This window comes from Gymnogyps californianus, chromosome 2, assembly GCF_018139145.2.
Source record: "Gymnogyps californianus isolate 813 chromosome 2, ASM1813914v2, whole genome shotgun sequence".
Classification (NCBI taxonomy): Eukaryota; Metazoa; Chordata; class Aves; order Accipitriformes; family Cathartidae; genus Gymnogyps; species Gymnogyps californianus.
This window is the reverse complement of record NC_059472.1, coordinates 90,639,531-90,658,252: the sequence shown is the minus strand read 5'-3', so window position 1 is coordinate 90,658,252 and position 18,722 is coordinate 90,639,531. Positions and strand designations below refer to the sequence as shown.

Below are 18,722 nucleotides of genomic sequence, written 5' to 3'. Positions count from 1 at the left end.
GATGTATTATCACTTTAGGGAGAAATCAGCGCCTGTGCTATAAAATACATGTTCTTTGGCAAAAATGTCAGCTTCTCTTTCAGTAAATAGGCTGTGTCTGAAGCGCCCTGTTCTAAACGCTGCTGAGGAAGGAGGCAATCCTCTTAGAAAGCAGGCATCCTGCTGGTCTCGGGTTTCAGCAGTGCACTCAGGAGCTTTTCGTTTGTACATGAAAAGGTTACTGGCAGCAACTTCTGCACAGGAGGACCAGGCATAATTGGATTTACTATCAAGTAGGAAGTAGGTGAGGTCTTTAGAAGGAGCTAAGAGGCTAATGTGTAAGATAAAATATCACAAGATCTATGTGTATTTCTCTATTTCCTTGTATAAATCCCTTTGGCCTTTTCTTGGAATTTGTGAGGCTTCATGCAATGAGGGTGAGGGAGGGTGTACAGGCAGGTGGTAGGATGGGGTGGGCAGAGGATGTTCTGCACCGGGTCATGAGTTGAGAGGCAGTGCAGGGCTCTTTCTGGATCTCAGTAAGAAAGGCCCAATAACAAATAGCTTAATAAAATAGTTGTTTTAATAAGATAAAAAGACGACTATGGATAGTAAGTAAATCGTACATCCCTTCAGGTGCTGGGTACCCTGCATTCGTGCAGCATCAGATGGAGCCCGGATGGGTTTTCCCACGGTGCTGCACAGATCCTGTCTGTGGAGAGGTTCCCTCTTTTTGGTCATTTAAGCTACTATATGATTTTCTTGCAAGAATCAACTCTAGTAATAATTTCTACTGTCAAACAGAATGGAGGTTCACATGAGAACTTCTTGCTGCACTTCTAGATAAAGATGAGGACAGGCAGGCAGCGTAACCGCTGGTACGGAGTGGGAGCTGCCTGCAGGCTCCTCGGTTACTACAAGCTGGCTGGGTTTGTCCTGCGGCCAAGGATTTGTGCAGCACAGCCTGGAGCCACACTGGACGGGCAGCACGGGTCTGGGCCTACTCAGGTTATCTGTCACGTGGATCACTGACTCCTTGATATACGATGGTCTCCTGGTCAGGATCAGTGGGGGGGCCTGCCCAAACATGTGTTTTGGTGGCCCTGGGGCCCAGCTATTAGGTACCTGCCCAAATACAGCACAAGCTGCCTGCTCCGGATGCAACGGGTTGGAAAATGGTCACTACAGTTTAGGTTGGCATGTAGGATTGTGGAGCAGAAGAGGACCTGTGGCACAACACTACGTAGCCACAACACTGCAGATATCTAGATCCAGCTCGATGTATGACATAAATCATCATACATTTTGCAGAGGTCAGGGCTGACTTACAGCATAGGTAGGGCATTTAGAGTCAGCATGTCCCCTACAGTACTGAAATAGAAGAGACTTTAAAAATGGTGTGTTTCCTTTCTTTCAAGGATCTTCATCTTCCCTGTTAAGCAGTTTCCCTTTCCAAGGCTACTGCATCATGTCCTGCTGGCTCTTCAGGCAAAACCCCTGCCCCTGCTAGGTCCCTGCATCCAGCTTTTCAGTTCTGCTTTGAGCAGGCCGGAGGGACCGCTTCGGAGCGTGACCTCCTCCCTCCTGGCCTCTGGTTGTCCGCAGCTCTTGCCATAGTAGTTTGCATGAAAAATCTGCTGTGTGCAGCCCAGTTATCTTAGTTGTTTCTCTGTTTAGTGAATTGGCAGCTGGCAGTTAGCTTGCCCACTCCTTTTTCTCTCATCTCTGCTATCTAAAGGATTTACATAAATATCCTAAGGCACTTTGCTGTTGAATATGCGAATATGCTGCATCAGGGACGCTGATTTGTGGAAATTAGAAGACTATTTTAATTCCCAGAATTTGACAGTCCAGGATTAGACCATTAGCAGTCAGACCACTTCCTGCGGTTTCACTGGTGTCCTGCTGTTTCCTCCTTTGCATATTTGTAAATCTGAATACAAAAGTATACATGTACTGGTAGGTTTTTGCAATGTGTCAGTAAAGATGCTTTTTGCTGTCTTTGGCCTGTGGAGGTGTGTATCCTCTCACTTCATTTCATTATGCTTTAAAGAACAAAAACCTCAGAACTTAAAACAGGAGCCTCTTACTGGCTTTTATTCCTTTTCTTTCTTTTGGAGTGCCTGATGCATGCAGCGGTGCTTTTTAATGCTTCTTAAAAGAAAAAAAATTGTGAAGATAACTGAGTACAACCCTACAGCTAGACTGGCTGATTTACAGCCTAACTCAGTAGTCAGAAAATCCAGAAACACAAAAACCTATTTGAAATTTAGGCACTCCAAGACTGAAACTCCTGGCAGTGGAACAGCAGGAGAAAAGAGAGTAGATCAAGTTGGGATAGGGAATATTGAGGGTCCTGGGCTTTAAGAAACTGTAATAAACCCTTTAGTGTAGGTTTGTGTGGGGTGCCTTTTCTTTAAAAAAGCACAGCTTTAGCACACTAAAAACATCGCTGTAATTTTTTTATCTGTAAACTACAGGCATCTTGCTTCTGAATTATGAAAATCAAGTTTCATAGGACTTGCCTGTTTTAGTAGCTTATCTGAAAACATTTTAATAAACGATTAAAATTCAGGCCATCTAAACAGCTTAAGGATCACTGAGTTACCCACCAAATTGTTTAATCTTTGAAACTTCACTCTTTGATCAAAACTAAAACATATGCAAAAGACTGCCTCTATATCTCATAGTATGTGCTTTCAGTCTGTCTTTGGCAGATACAGTAAAACAGTTCTTTCTTTTGAGTAGGCGCATCTAAAGAACTGGAACCGAACACATTTTGAAAATGGGAAAAATCAGCTTCTGCCTATTAAATTTCATGTAAATATGTAATTTGGTAAAGTCCATAGAACTGTAGCACATTTTTTTTTTCCTGATCATTGCCGATAGCAGTATCATGTACTCTGTACTGCACAGCAAGTTCAACAGAAAGTAAACATCATGGTTCCAGACTTTGATTTTTTTAAATATTTATTTGGTCAATTTTTCCACGTTTTGCTGAATGAACTCATGACTTTGCATCACTTGCCATTCACTTTCTTTCTGATGATTCTCTCCTGTTGATGGAGAAGTGGGAAGGTTTTATATTGTGCATTTCATTCCGCTCCTACAAGGCTGTGTACCATACCTTCAAAAGAAACAACAGAACAATAAAGTTAGGCTAGTTTGTGATTGCACTATCATTAATATCAAGTCTCTGCACTCATGGGTTGCTAACTGGGATGAATTTGATATAGAGCAGGAATAAGCATGCAATCGTGTTTCTGCTAAATTAATAGCGTTCAATGCAAGATCTGTGTGTCTACTTGCCCATTACCCACCTAATGCTTTCTGAGGTGCTGTCTCTGTTGTACGATGGGAATGTTTGAAGGCAGCTCTCATGGGAGACTGACTTTGTTTTTGAAGGCTGTTGCCACTCTGAAAAAGGCTTTGAAAAAGTGTTGTTCGATTATTTGTATGACTTTTGAGTAGCAGCCCTGCAAAAACATCGGGCCAGTCTTACATCCGCACTTTCAAGATGCCATTTTGCCGGCAGTGGTGATGTGGATCAAAGCAGTAATAGTGGGTCCTGCAAGTACTATTTCAGCTGATTGCAGAATTGCTGGACTGGAAGCCATCTTTCTTCCTTAGTATGGCCCTCTCACAGAGGGATGGGTGGTAACAGAGTTTGAACATATTCAGCTGCTTCTCTTGCTGGTAGTTTTCTCCCATGGTGAGAGCAGAGAGGCGCTGGCACCTGTGCCCCTCAGCGTCCAAGTGGCAGGGGGACAGGGGTGGGTGGCAGATTCCTGGGATGCTCTGCAGGATGGTGCCAGTGGAAGAGCTTCATGGCGAGAGGGGCAACGTTAACCTGGGCGATTTCTTTCAGGCTGCAAGTTACTAAGATGCCAGGGATCTTCTTTCTGGAGAAGAGGACAAGAACCTGTGATTGCTCAGCCTTTTGGCAAAAGAGGTTGCTGGAGTTGTTTGGACAGTGGTAGTCTGATGCCTCTTTTACTGCTAACAATTTTGGAGTTAGAAATTTCATAGCAAAGCAGGTGAGAAGGTCTGCCTTACGTGGTGTTCAGGAGAAGGTAACCCATACAAAATCCTAGCAGGTTTTATTCAGATGGCCTTGCTCCATCTTAGGGCTGTCACAAGGTTCAAGGGATGTATATCCTTATCCTCTAGCTTTTTTAGTTTTGCATCAACAGGAGGAGTTGGTCCTTTTCTCCCCATCCCCTAAACAGCCAGTATGAAAAGTTAGAAGACTGAAGTTTGCTGAGCAGCTACTTCTGATCTGCTGCTGAATATGGGTCATAGAAATGTGATCACTATGTCTTCTGCAAATCTTGCCACTCTTAAAGGGTTGTAGGATGCACAGTATTTTTTTTTTCTGATGGGGAGAGTGAAAAGGCAGTGATAGAAGGGTGTAGATGTGCATGAGCTGACAATAGTCAGGTACATGGAGTTTGTGTGTGTTTGGAGTGAAGCAGCTGAATTAAATTTGTTTTCATCTGACAGTGAGCTAGGAAAAGGTCTCAGCCCTTCTCTTTGTACATTGCATCTGCAGGTCTGTGATGCTTCCTTGACTTTCATTATTAAATCTGCAGCGTTTTAAGTGTTAAACTACTACAGATCCTAAGGGATTACTTTTTATGGTAGAATTCTGGAAAATATACTGTACAATAAAATGTCTATAAATCATTACCCAAATAACGAGGCATAATAAAATTAACAAACTAGCAGTGGTGGATACACATGTATTTGCAAGACATCTCCTTCTGTTCCAAGATTTTTATTTCATAGTTTGGCTGCAGCATGCTACCTGTGCCGTTGGGGATGGTAATTTCTGTAGTGTGATGATAAACAAGACTCATTGGCCAAAGAGAGGTCCCCTTGACATTGCTATGGTGAACGTGCTTCATCACAGTCTTGTTGTTAGTGCTGTCAAATAGCTTAGTTTATATGAAGCGTGAATGATGTGTTGGAAAGATTAATTTTGTCAGGTATACTTATGACAAGGGTAGTTAACATCTCAGAAGGGATAGTTTACAAGCACTTGCATGATTAGCCCAATTGTTTTGTTTCATAATTAATTATGTTTATTCATGGATAAAGCTGTGATTTCTGTCTGGAACTAGAAAGTTAATCTCTGACAGCCATTGTGAAAAACAGAATTACTCTTCTGGAACCACCATCATAATCTTAAGTCCTCAGAATTCTGATGATACTGTGAATACATATATGTTTATAATATATGTGACCATAGAGTTCTTGGTTTTTCTTTTAAGTTAAATCTCAGAGTACTACGCTTTACAGTGCATGTGTTTTGCAATACTTTCAAGAAAAGAATAGGAGGACAGAGTTGAGTCCACTGACTGAATTCTCTTTGTGTGTGTTTGTTATTTAATAGGACAAGTATTTTTCTGTTATGGAACAAGACTTTTGATTTTACTAGTCAAGACTATTCATCTGGAATTTGATAGAAGTGGATTTTGGTGATGGGTAGCAGGGGGAGTGTATGCATACATACTTTAGTTTTCTTTATAGAGTTCAGTATCTTTCTAATAATGATCAGTAAATTCACTTCAGTACTATTAATATTAATTGCATGGATGTGTGTATTAAGTGACCTTGAGAATACATTGACATACTAGTAGTGCTTCTGGCACGTTGCACACTAAAACATAGGGAAATAACTTTGATCAGTTTATTCTTTTCTAACACTATCTGTCTTGTATTTGAAACCTCTTAAATAGTTTAAGTTAAAATTAAGTGTTGCTAAGAATAGTTCAAGCTTTAACTTCAGATTTAAATTTTCCTTGTGGTTTTGTTGTTTGGTGAGTCTTGTAGGTTTTATAGAATCACAATTTCTGAAGTTCCTGGCTTCTTTCTGTAGAAAAATTTCCACTTCTGTTCATGGCTCAGCTTTGTCTTTTTATGCTTTCTGCTACATCTAGCAAGGGGCTCCTTTTAAATCTCCCATCTACTTTGTCAGCTTTAGGAAGTGAATCACGGTCCTCAATGGATGATAAGCTGCCTATGGTGAATTATACCCATTCCTTAACTGAGAGATAATCAGCATATTTGGTAGCTATTCTTTCTAGTCTGGTGTGAGATGCAAAAATTCTCAGATCACTTCTTTGAGTTTTTGCTTAATACAGAGGTAAAAAATATCTTAAGATGACGATCAACCCTTGCATTCAGGACCAAACTTGCATTTTGATACAGTTATATATGAACGGTCCTTAGTTTCTGGTGGAATTCATAAACTTTACAAAAATAATCTGTAGACAATTGTAATTCAGCATCTTGAAAAGCATGCATATGGAAATAAGGTAAAATGTGTGTTAGATGTTAGCTATTGAAAATTAACAATGCACCTGCTAATGGTAACCCCATTTGACAAAATAATTGCCTTCTGCATTTGACTTACTGAAGCTTTACTGTTTAAAAACCCCATTTATTCTGTTACACCATCCATGTACAGAGATCCCAGGTGCTGTCATCTAAGAAGGAATAGGTAAAGACTATTGTTCATTAATAATAAAATGATTCATTGAGACTAAAAAGATAATTAAGGGGTTTATAGCTAAATGACTAAAGATGTAAAGTGAACGATAATTTTAGCTTATTAAAAATTTGCATTGAATGTGACAAGGATAAAATCCACAGAAAATAGTATTTGTAAAACAATAAAAATAAGACAGTGAACATAGGAACATCTTGGATGTATTTAAGTCCTAAATAAAGCTGCTTAATATTTATTCCAGATTTTTAAAAATCCTTCCCTAAAAGCTAAGATACCTTTTTGCCTCCTGTTAATCTCTACACATGGTGAAAACTCCCACCTTGGTTTGGTGTTTTCCTCCCTTTCTCCTGCCAAAAAACTTAGCAAAACTTGAGGGTTACAGATTTCCTCGAGGCAGTACTTGGGTCTGGTTCGCCCGTTTGAAGAATTGATTCTAACTTGAGTCATCATCAGCCTTGGTGCGCGCTTGCTGGCTGCATGCTGGTAGCCCTCGGCCTGTGGAGCTGTAAGGTTGGCTTTCATAGGGATGTGTCATGAAGGTGCAGGAACAACCAGCATTCACTCTGCTATTTTTTCAACTCTGTTTTCTAAAATCCTCTGTTCTCTCCCCAAACCTAAGGTGGTCAAACACTTACCATCACTTTGTCATCTTTTCCTCCCTTTTTCCTTTTCCACGGGACCTCTCTCTTCCTACCTGTTTATAGATACCATCCTTCGATTCTTTTCTAGATTGAAAAGAATCAAACATTTTTTAATACAGTTATTTCATTTACTCTTCTCAAAAGTAAGATACATTGCTGCTCCTATTATCCAGTCTTTTAGAAGACTCCTGCACAATACTGCTGTGCTCTGAACTCAAGGAAACAGTATCAAAATATACCAGGATGTTATTAGTAATAAAATTTCAGATTGTTCAGGCACAGAATCCTTTCAATATATATCAGGGCTCAAAAGATGATATATATGTGGTGTTGATGATGTATCGACTGCTTCTGGTTTGTAGGCAGGAGTGGTTCCCAAGTGTTTGGGAGCTGCAGGAATGAGCGTTTCCATGCAGTAGTTGCGTAAGATCGGGACGTGCCCCTGTGGTTCAGCTGAGTGACCATACAGGTGATTGCTGCTGATTTCAATAGTACGAATGAGACCCCAGGGCCGGTCCTGATTTGGCACAGCCTGAAAGGTGAAGTTGGTGGTTGTGTATGAGGCACGGGAAGGAGGCATGCAACTGGGCCATCATGTGCTGGGGATGCTGAGGAGATGATGCTGTGCCACAGCAGTGTTGTGGAAGGTGTGAAGGAAAACTGCTGTATGTGTTCATCAGCTATCAGAAAGTTGTGACCCGTGACAGTTTGCCTGTGGTGCCTAGAGTGACAGTGGCTGTGTTGTGACTTATAACTGGCCCAGGGTAAGCCTGGGATCCTCTGGCCTGCTGCTGTCCTTAACTTGGAATAAAAATGGTACAGGAAAAATGGCTCCTTCCTTCTTCGTTTGGTGGAGGTTGATTGACTGGCTTGTTTCTGCATGTTGCTACTTTCTGTAAGGGAAGAATTGTAGCTGTTATTTAGGTTGATGATCAAATTCATTAAAATCAAAGAGATTTTTATTGCTGACCTCAGTGTAGCCAGGTAACTGCGTTATCCCCTGCTCTGGGGACTCTGCTAACAGCTCCCTGTGTAACAGGAGACAAGCTCTCATTTTTCAAAGAGAAGATTGCTAGGCTTCATCTACTGTTAGTGTGGAACCTGAACAATTCATCCTATGCTGACAGGCTTATGAACTGCTTACAGCCACCTATCAATAATTCTTGTGTGTGCAGTGCTTCTTGTCCAGAGCAATGGTCAATAATAACACACAAGGGAGATAATTTTCAGCAGTATCAGGTGGGAACACCTACATAAAAGAAACGTGTCTTAATGGATAGATCTTGGGATAAGTTAGACAGCAGCGATGTTGACACAAGTGTGAAGATGAATGTAGAGGAATGGATTAGTTCCAGTTACCTAATTACCTCTAATGAAGTTCAGAATATTTTGGTATGTTTCATTCCAGAGTAATTTTTTTATTACAAAGTTAATTTTTTCTGCCTCTTCCTCTGCTCGTGAAAAGAAGAAACGTTAATATCTCTTTATATTGTTGTACAGACCACTTTCTGATTCTGAACAGATCAACTTTTTAAAGAAAACAAGACTATATATTCAGCAGCAGAAGTACGATGAAGCGGTAAGTCTGTTTTTGCTATATGCCTTCTAGAAACCTTTTACAGGAACTTCTATTATATGTAAATATTTAGATTTGTTTAACTTGAAATGAAACTGGGAAATAAAACTTTTTTCTTTCCTTATGATGGATGTCTCACTTATTAACACAAATAAAATCCCACTGTAAGTCTCAAAAATTTTGCATTTTGACATCAGTTCTAATGAATAATACTGACTTGCTGTATTTTTTCTCATACTTCTTAAACTGTTTGTTACCATTCCATAGTATACTAACATACAGTGTAAGTTTTTATTTTCCACTGTAGAAAAGGGTAAATTGAGAGAGAAACTGAGGAATGTAGTTTGTGTTCACACTTCTTAGGCTGCTAGTTGCATGAAAAAAAGTATGATGTCTTGCTCCATCGTAGATCCTGTTTTGTTTTGTTCTTTTACCTGAACCAACTGTTCTTGTTTTTAATTTCACATTTCAGTTTGTCAGAGAGTGGCAGCCGTACGTGGAATCATTCTGTACTTCCCAGTTCCGGTATTACTTTCCTAAGCATTTGCTACCACTCCCTGTGCAACAGGGTACTCGATGGGTGCAGTTCACCAGTCCTTGTATTCTGACATTCACAGAAATAATTTGTGGAGCTAAATGATACAAAGAAGTCTTTCATTTTAACAGGTTTAGTTTGATCACTGACTTTTGTGTTAAAAAGTACATGAAAAAGTTGAATATGTTAGATTACATTTAACCTGCCAGATGCGTGGAAGAATAATTCCATTATGTGTTAGGATTCAGTTCTTTTTCCCTAATATGTTTCTCAGGGTAATAAATTACTATTTTATGCACAGGACAGCTAAATCTATTTTATACCTTGTGCCTTTTTATTTACCTCATTGTAAATTGGAAATAGCTCAGTTTAAATCAATGGATCTATTTTGCTGTGGGAGCAGGTTTTCTTTTTAGTTTCCTAATACTACTACTTGGCTGTCACACGTTTACTCATAGGAGACATTTTCTACATTTCAGCAGTAGACCCTGCGAGTTTGTGTTGTTGGTTACATATAAATTTTACCTCTTGTTCACTTGAGTGCCCCGTGTGTCCCCGTTCACTCTTGATCACTAACACATCGGGCTTGTGCCTGTGCCCTGGTTATTCTCAGCTTCTTATATCGCAGTGTAGAAAGGTCGGTGCATTACCTACTGCTGGGCTACAGATGATTCTTTGCCTCCTCAACTTTGCATCTCTTTGCATTGCAAATATGCATTCATAATTTTATCCTCAGGACTGACGTGATTTTGGGTGAGTTTGCTCATTGGCAGACTTGTGATCTCTTCAGTAGTTGACATACCTTTTTCTGTTGATTGTTGCTGTTAAGTCCCAACTGGATACCTGGACATATAAAGAAGCATCATCATGTATGCTCAACTTCTTATTATACTCTTCCTTACAGATCTTTTAATCACCAGAGAATCCTCTGTGATCACAAATTACACAGTTGAGCTTCCCATCTTTGGGTAAATCACAGGGGTCAGCACACCTCTGTGTAAGGAATGACACTCACGGTAGGAAAAACCACTGTCTTGATCATGGTGTCTCCCCAGTGGAGGTACTGAATAAGGGGACCTGTGATTAGACTGGGTACAACCCTTCTCATGTCCAAATTATTTGCATCCTGAGAGCCCCAAGCAGCTGCTTTGAATGAAAGTGGGCTCCAGTTCAGTCTCTGAATTCACGTCTGGTGCTTAGGCAAAGCACTGGGTGTATCAGGTACTACTGAAATGGAGGACATCAAACCCCAGGAAGAGGGTATTTCAGGCTGTGGAGAGTGACCATGTTTTAGCTGCATCCATAATCCTCTTCCTATGTAAATGTTGTGCCTTCAGAAGCACATGACTGTTTTTGGGGGGAGTCACTTATACTGGAATATATATATGGTCAAATGCTCATGGGAAAAACAAGTGGCATGCTTGGTAGTAGGTGGTGGTCAAGGTGTGCTATCTGTGTAGCTTTCACCATCTGACCACTGTTGTGGCCAGGGGGGATGGTGAAGGAGCCAAATGGTGGTTGACTTTGTCCAACAGGAGTCCAAGGCAGTGTGTACTCCAGCAGTTGGTGCTGGCCAAAACACTATACCTGAGCACAGAGAGGACACATGTGCCAAGAGTGGCGGAGCTGCTTGAGGTCCAATTGCTGTCAGGTCAATTTGTGGAATGGAGCTTACACTATTCTAAACTGTTGCTTATATGTTTTGTCTGCCTCCTAGGTATCTCTGTGCAAAACCCTGATTAACCTTGCTTTGGAAGGCTTGTCTTATTACCATACTTACGATAGATTATTCCTGGGTCTGAGTATTGCAATGAGTTTTGTGGGCTGGACGACTTACGTGATTTTGGTGATTATCAAGACCCATACCAATTTGACCAAGACTGTCCAGACTAAGAATAAGGTAGGTTGGAAACATGGAATGATTTTTTCTATTAGTTTTCAGCATTATATGTATGCTCAGTCTCTCTCTGTGCGGGACAAATTGCACACCTTCCACTTCTTTTGACTACATGTGGAAACTGGCAAGCTGTGGAGTTTTCAAGCTACTGTAATCCTGCGTAGTGTTACTGTTTGGTCCATTTATTATGATCAGTATTCCTAAGCCGTGTAAGTCTGAGTATGCAATTCTGTGCTTTCTCAGTTTCTTCCTTCCTACAGCTGTGCATTTTACTAGATGCTAATGCAAGTGTAAGCAAACATAGTGATTTAAAACTATTAGAGGGTCTGTCTTTAACCAGAAGTCAATTTTCAGCATTAATTGTAGTAAAGTCAGCACTCTGTTGTAGTAATATTTGTTTGGAAGAATACAGACTTCAGGCTTCCATTTCGATTTTTGTTCTTTACTGTAAGGCCCAAAAAAATTAGCATGTAAATTATTTTATTGCTGTCCTCTTTGGGAATGTGAAATCAGTTTTCAGAAGCTGTGCAGTCCAATCATGGCGCTTTTAAAATGTATAACCTGTTTCAATAGAAAGGTGAACTGTGGTTTTACAGATCATCTTGCTCTCATGCTCTTTGTGATTTGCAAGGGTGCAGCAGAAGACATCAAAGATGAAGGAAGCTCTTTTTGACAAGGTTATTATGGTTTGATTTTTCACAATGTACAAAATCCTAGGAAATTCATTTACTTTCAGTCATTCATTAGGAAAAGAGATACCTCAAAAAGGTGAACAGGCAAAAAGCTAGCATTTCACTAGAGAAGGATTAAAGCCTTGAGGGGGGGGAAAGGAAAAAATCTCCCAAACTTCAAGAATTTGTTTCAGAATAAAAGGAATTGTTTCATTTGGTAATGTAAATGAGAATGAGCACTCACTTAGCATCTTTACTGCCTTCAATATATTACTCTGAGAAAATTCCTATCATGCTATCTTGAGGTTTTTACTACTGGCTGAAATGATATAGTCTTGGCCTTTAATGAAAATGATCAAACAAAATTGAAATGGAAAATATTCATAAGTGCTGTACTGAATGATTTAGGTTTTCTTTCATCAAATAACTGAGAAGAAATAATCCAAGATGCATGTTATGTTAGATATGAACAAAATAATTACAATAAATAGACTGAGTATCAGGCATATTAATAACTACATTAAGCAAAAACTTCACATTTTTAGTTGACATCAGATTTTCATTTGGTCTATTGATTTTACTTGTTGAAGACAAAATTTATGCTGGTGACACTGGTAGAAAAAAAATTAGGTTTCTTAGTTCTTTGTCTATAGAATTTTTCTTTCCTCAGTTTTAGTTAAAGGTCTTTTTCTGTAGAAACCTTTTTTAGCGTTCCTAAATACTTAGGGAATCACAGTGTGAGGCTAATGCGTCATATATGGAAGTTATTTGGTTTATAGCTAATATTGGAGCTACTTAAAGAATTTTGCTGAGAAACTAATCTACCATTGACAAATAGCCTTCTGCAAAGCACAGCCTTATAAAATCTGAAAGGAGCCTCTGAATAATGAAACTGCATATCCTGTATATATCATCTTTAAAAGTTTTTGGCTTCTTATGCTGCATATAAAGAAAACTTTTTTTCTTTTAGAGTAGTGTGTTGTTTCGCTTAACAAGAAGCCTAACCTTTTAATCTATTTTTAAATATCCAGAGAAAATGCAAATCTGGTTTCCATTTTCAATGCATGACCGACTATATTGGACTCTATGTCTCTATATGGAATAAAATGTTGATTGTATGTGTTTACTCATTCAATGACAAATTATATTGTGTGCATATCTGATCCATACATATTCATTCTGTCTATATGTCAGCAAATGTAAAATTTAAAAGTAATAAAACAAAACTGCATTAGGTCAGCTTTCTATATGACATATTTTTTCTTACTTTAATGGCATATCTTAGCAGAAATTCTATTTTAAAAATCATTTAGAACTTGCATTTGCTGTCAGTTTAGATCAAGGCAGTTGTATGTCAGTTACGTGGCGGGGGGGCCAGAAAAAATGTGAACCCTTCTGTGTGAACTGCTAACTGAATGTCTTTTCTTCTCAGCATATTTAACGTAGTCACGTATCTGTCTACATAACTCATTCAAAGAAACTGGCATTCGTGTAGAAGAAAACAGTGTCTTCAGTCATTACCTACACAATCCACTGAAGACTGCTCAGTCACTAAAGCTGCCTTTGCTATGTCAAGTTGCAATACATAAAGATAAAATTGTTTATTTAAAACTTTTACATAATATTCCCTTACCAGTAATTCTTCTGATATCTGAATGTCCCTAAATAAGGAAGAGCAGTTCAATGACCAGGTAAAAGGCAGATGCAGAGTGACTGTTTAATGCTCCTCTTTGCACAAACAAGAGATTGCTACTACCTGATGATTAAGGACTAGCCTACCTGTCTGAGATTACCCATTTTAAAAATTTCCTTTCTCTCTTTGATGTTCCCCCTTACAGCACTCTCAGTCCGAGAACATGTTTCTTAGAGTACATGATAGGGAGAATGTTCTAGTCTCGTATCTTTTTTTTTTTTTTTTTTTTTAGAAAAGCCCAAAGCTGGTGTTGGAGGTTAGGATTAAATGTAATAACAGTTCTAGCTATGCTAGGAACCTTTTAGTGCCGTGCAACTCTAGTCCTCTGTTGTATTTTGAAATTGTATGTTCTTTGAGTAAGGCTCCTGTGGAATGTTGGTCATGAGCCTACTTCAGTAGCTGTCCCTAGATCCTGAAGAGTTGGGTTTTTTTCCAGTAGGAGTCAATGCTTTATATTTTAATTAGGTCTCTTACAAATGTCTCAAGCAGGAGGAGGAAACATGCTAATGGAAATTTCATTAAACATTTTGACCGTAATGCTAGGAACTTGAACTCAAAAGGTTATGCTCCAAGTCTGTTTTTTAGAATCTAAATTTAAGATTTAGACTTTTTTCCAAGACCCTTAGCATGTCTGACTTCCAATGGATTTCAAGTATCCATTGAACATAAATAACATTGCATACGTTGGGCTTTCAGATTGTACAAGTGTGCCTTGCCTGTGCAGATTTTACTGCAGGACCTCATGTAGAGACATATTTAGAATTAGATCTTCAAATCCTACTGTTGTCTTTTTTCATCTGGCTGGAAACAGCGTCCAGAGTTGTGTACATAGACACAAGGCAGCTTGAGTGGCTGTGTTAAAATAACATTTGCTTTACTGTGTAACTAACAAATGGAAAAAAGTGTGTAGTTTAAAACATTTTATTGCTGTTTCAGGAATGTTTGTCCAACCATTTGTTTTTCAGGAATCTACTGTTCTCTTCTACGGTTTTGCCTTTGTGGGAATGATAATAGCTTTTTTCCTGTTGATTCAAACATGTCCTTGGACATACTACATATACTGTCTCTTGCCAGTACCAGTATGGTATGCAGTTGTGAGAGAGTAAGTAAAGAACACATTTTACGAAGAATGTTTTATAAAACTAGGTCTGTGCTTCCTTTTTGTTGACGATTAAATTTTTACCATAAGTTTGGGAGAAAAAGTTAGATATAATTTCATTAAGCTTCCTGAAATGCTTCCTGAGACATTACAGAGGACTCTGGTTTATATTTCACTTGACATATAGAGTAGTTTCCAAACTGACTGATACAGCTGCCAATTCTAGAAGATATCTTTTCTGTTAGCAAAAATAAATTAATGTCTTTCCAAGATGAAATGTTTTTAGTACTCTCATAACTGGAGCAAAAGGGTGCTAGAATCTTGGGCAAATACCTGTAGCAGCTGACTTCTTTTGTAAAATGGGAAAGGTTGTTCCTTTTCTTCAGTAATTTTGAAATAGACTGATCCTGCAAAGTGTCAAGTATGCTGAACTCCAGCTGCTTTTGGAGAACATGTGCTAGTCATGTTGAGGATTGTGCTCTGACATCGAAACAAACGTGTCTTGTTTGGGCCTCCTTTTACTCCAAATCCAAAAATACTCGTTACCTTCTGATTTCTATTACTTACCTAATCTACTGGCAATTCCGTAGATACCAACTCAGTATTATTCAGAGAAAATGAAACCAACTGCAGTTAGATAATGAGCTGCCTCATAAAACACTGGAAAAGCTAACTGGGGATTTTTTTCTCTCTCTAAAGCTTCTGAATGTTTCATCAGTTATGATGGACATTAAGCACAGCATAACCAAAAGTGTTCATAAACTCAGAGTCAATTTGGATAAAGAATAATCTGAAGCTTGTCCAAATACAGGCAAAGATGTGCCAGAAATGGGAGGGAAAAAGCTGGAGGGTTTTATTGTAGATTTTATATCAAGTAAAACTGGGCAGAAGGAGCCTCAGGCCATCATCCACTCTGTTTCTAAACAGCAGGCAGGATCAGCAATACCTGAAACATTTCTTGTGCTCTGACCCCCTCCTCGCCCTTCAAAGGTAAAATCCTATGCTATTTCTGTTTTTTAAAAATAATTATTATCTTATTCCATCATTTTGAACAGAATTCCTGTTATTCAAGACCTTGCCGCAAATCTCTTGTCACTTCATATCGGTCAGTCTATAGGATTCTTCTTGGTTTGTACACTGGGAATTGAAATACTAGTAAGTATTTTATCCATATGTATCAACAGGGTATCTCATTGCTAGCATTCTACTTCTTTAAGGAATTGTAAGTTGTATTAATGTGCTTGTTTTTCAGTCTTCTGTTGGATTTTATTTTTCTTTTATTAGGTCTTCAGCTTTTTCTACCGCTCTGTGCTTACTATTGGTCTTCTTGTCTTTGCTGGCTGGCCAGTGATCACACAGCTCTGGGTTCAAGCAAAGGTACTGTGTTGCTTTGCTAAAAAAGAGCATTTTAAATGGCTAACAGCTGATTGCATCTTAGGATGTTGGGACTGGTCTCTTCGGGTGCCGCTTTAGATTCTGGTTCAGTTATGCTCTTATTCTGATCTCTGTAATGGGCAGCATGTAGCAAGGCAAGGGAGTTTAATATGATCTGGATAGATCTGTTATACAAGATAAGTAATAAGACTGCTTAAGAATTTTGGGGTAGTTATGAGTTAGCTATCAGTTTTCTGTTGTTAATGATAACTAAAAATGCTTGACTTAAAAATCATATGAAATGCACATCATTTATCAAATTGTCAGTGGCAAAAGTGTTGACGTGCATGACTGGTGGAAGTGCCACCATTTAAGTAATATGATCATTTATTGAAAAAAAAAAAAATTGAAGATAACTGAAAAACACCTGTCAGTTCATTATTGTCTGCAATCAGCTGGCACACATTGTTCTTCAGAGGCAGCTTTCTGTACTGTTTTTCCCAGGAAAAAACTCCACTTTTGTAGATATGGGTGTGAAGTGGCACAACCTTTAATATAAGAGACATTTCTTCCATTAGTTTATTCAAACATCTCTTATTTCATAGGATACCTAAAACCTAGAGTTCTAGGGTAACATTAACATTTTCATGAAAACAAAAAAAATTGGAGTCAAGTTGCTAAGTCTTGCTCTGCAAGAACTGTCAAGATGGAGGCTTGTATTTGTTTATTTACAATTTTTTTATTGTATTTGAGTAATCAAGTAACTCATCTTAAAGCTGGGTATACACAGAAGATGTTTTGTAGCACTGAAAATTTCCTTTCAGGAATTTGAATCTGACTTGAGCTCGAAAACTTTAAGTGATATAGCTCTTAATGTCTTTATTTAGGGTAAAATACCTGGGACAGGTTTTTTTTTGCCTCCTAGCAAAGAATTTAGAGAACTACTTAGGCAATTATGGTGGTTAAATCAAATGGCGTTCAGATTCAAAGACTGGAAAATGTTACCATCTTGCTAGAGAATAGGTGATTAGTTAGCTGCTGCAAGGTTCTGATGAGATTAGTTTTATTCCTTTCTTCCATAAGGTTACTCATCAGCTTTCTGGCGACTGCAATGTGTGTGAAGGCCACACTTTGAGAAACTGCTTTTAAGTATAAGCTGAGCTTTAATTCTCATTGTCTTTGATAGGATTTTAACAGCTATGTAAATGAGATTCTTTTCTGTATTAAATTGAAGTGCTGTGATACCAATGACCCTGTGTCCTTTTTTTCAGTTAATTTTACTCTTGATAGATGTAGGGGGTTTTTTGCCTGTGGGAGATGCTAGTAGCTGTTAGTAATTCGCTGAAGTACTTTTTTCTGATTAGACAGTTGTCTGTCCACATGACCTCCAAAAAAATCCCATTTGTTTTTCTTCTTTTAGACAAGAGCATTGATCTGGACTCTTCTGTGTGTGCTCCTGGCAATATTTCCTTTAATGCCTGTTGTAGGAAGAGAACCAAACATTCCTCTGGTGTAAGAATCTCATCTTTTTCTTTAAACTTTTTATTTCCCTCTTTGATATTCAAAATTTAGGCTTACTTTTGATATATGTGAGGAATTGTATTATTGAAAGCTGGCTGAGACAGGTATTGAAATTCAGAATTTAAAGAACATGATTATAGAGACCTCAGTTATTTACTAATGTGAATGAAAACAGACTTTTAATTCTTTTGCCACACCCATTTGCTCTTTGCATTATTCTGTAATTTCTTGTCAAGGGAAACATTTCTCACAATACAAAAATTTGCAAATTTTACGTGAAAATAAAGGTCATCATTAAAGGAGGAGCTTCACTGGGGTGCAAACATGGTAAATAGTACTGATGTATGTGAATAAGAACATTTATTCAAAAGCAATTTACTTTGACAGCATCTTTCTGAATTCCTCCATCTAATTTTGAATAATCTGTCTTTGAATAGACTCTGTACCTGATGAGATAGTCAGGGAAATAGAACAAATAGGATAGGCAAAGCTCTCTTCTTCCTCGATGTCTCCTTTGTCTCGTCTTTTTCCACTTCTGCTTCTCTGTTCTGCGTTTTCTGGTGTTGCTTGTCTGATTTTCTACAGTTGTTGATTTACATTTTTTTCTAGTGCATCTGTCATCTGTGCCTCTCCTCTTGTGAGCTACTCTTTCATCATACAAGCATTCTCTCATATCTGGATGCAATCCAGGTAGTTGGCCTGAAGGCATTAGGCTTGTGGTATCTTTGTAGTTACTGCAGAGAGAAACTTGAATTGACCTAGACTGCAATGGCTCCTTCTGCTGTCTGGCAGAGGATACTATGCACCATCAGAGCCAGGGTGCCTGATCCTCAGTAAAATATGGGATTTGAGCAGTAATATATGACTGCAGATAGAATTATGAGCCCAGATATTTCCAAAATTATTGACATTCTGCCTTGATATTTTTCACTGTGATTTAAATCTATCTACTGAAAACCCTTCTTAGTCTTGATGCTTGGGCACGTTAGAAGTATTCAGGACAGATTTGCTTTGGCTATATTACAACCTCTCAGCTGTATATACACATATATATATTTCTGCTGGTCCAAACTGAGGTTTTTTTATTCTTTAGATCATTTAAGCACAGCTTAGAAATCAAAATGGAATTAAATTACCTTCAGATCTTCCTCCCTGACACATCTTTACATTCACCTTACCTAGGCTGTACATCTTCCTATTTGTTCTTCTAATGAAACATTGT

The 18,722-nt window shown here is 38.5% G+C and overlaps 1 protein-coding gene across 1 annotated transcript in view; it reads left to right on the top strand.

The window, feature by feature from the left end:
• Window positions 1-18,722, top strand: part of PIGN (phosphatidylinositol glycan anchor biosynthesis class N) — a 103,233-nt gene that overhangs the window by 43,104 nt on the left and 41,407 nt on the right. Inside the window, exons 13-18 of the mRNA XM_050891291.1 lie at window positions 8,635-8,713; window positions 10,963-11,145; window positions 14,472-14,608; window positions 15,661-15,760; window positions 15,890-15,982; window positions 17,400-17,491. Coding sequence (XP_050747248.1) covers window positions 8,635-8,713; window positions 10,963-11,145; window positions 14,472-14,608; window positions 15,661-15,760; window positions 15,890-15,982; window positions 17,400-17,491 — 684 coding nt within the window. The remainder of the gene's footprint in view (window positions 1-8,634; window positions 8,714-10,962; window positions 11,146-14,471; window positions 14,609-15,660; window positions 15,761-15,889; window positions 15,983-17,399; window positions 17,492-18,722) is intronic.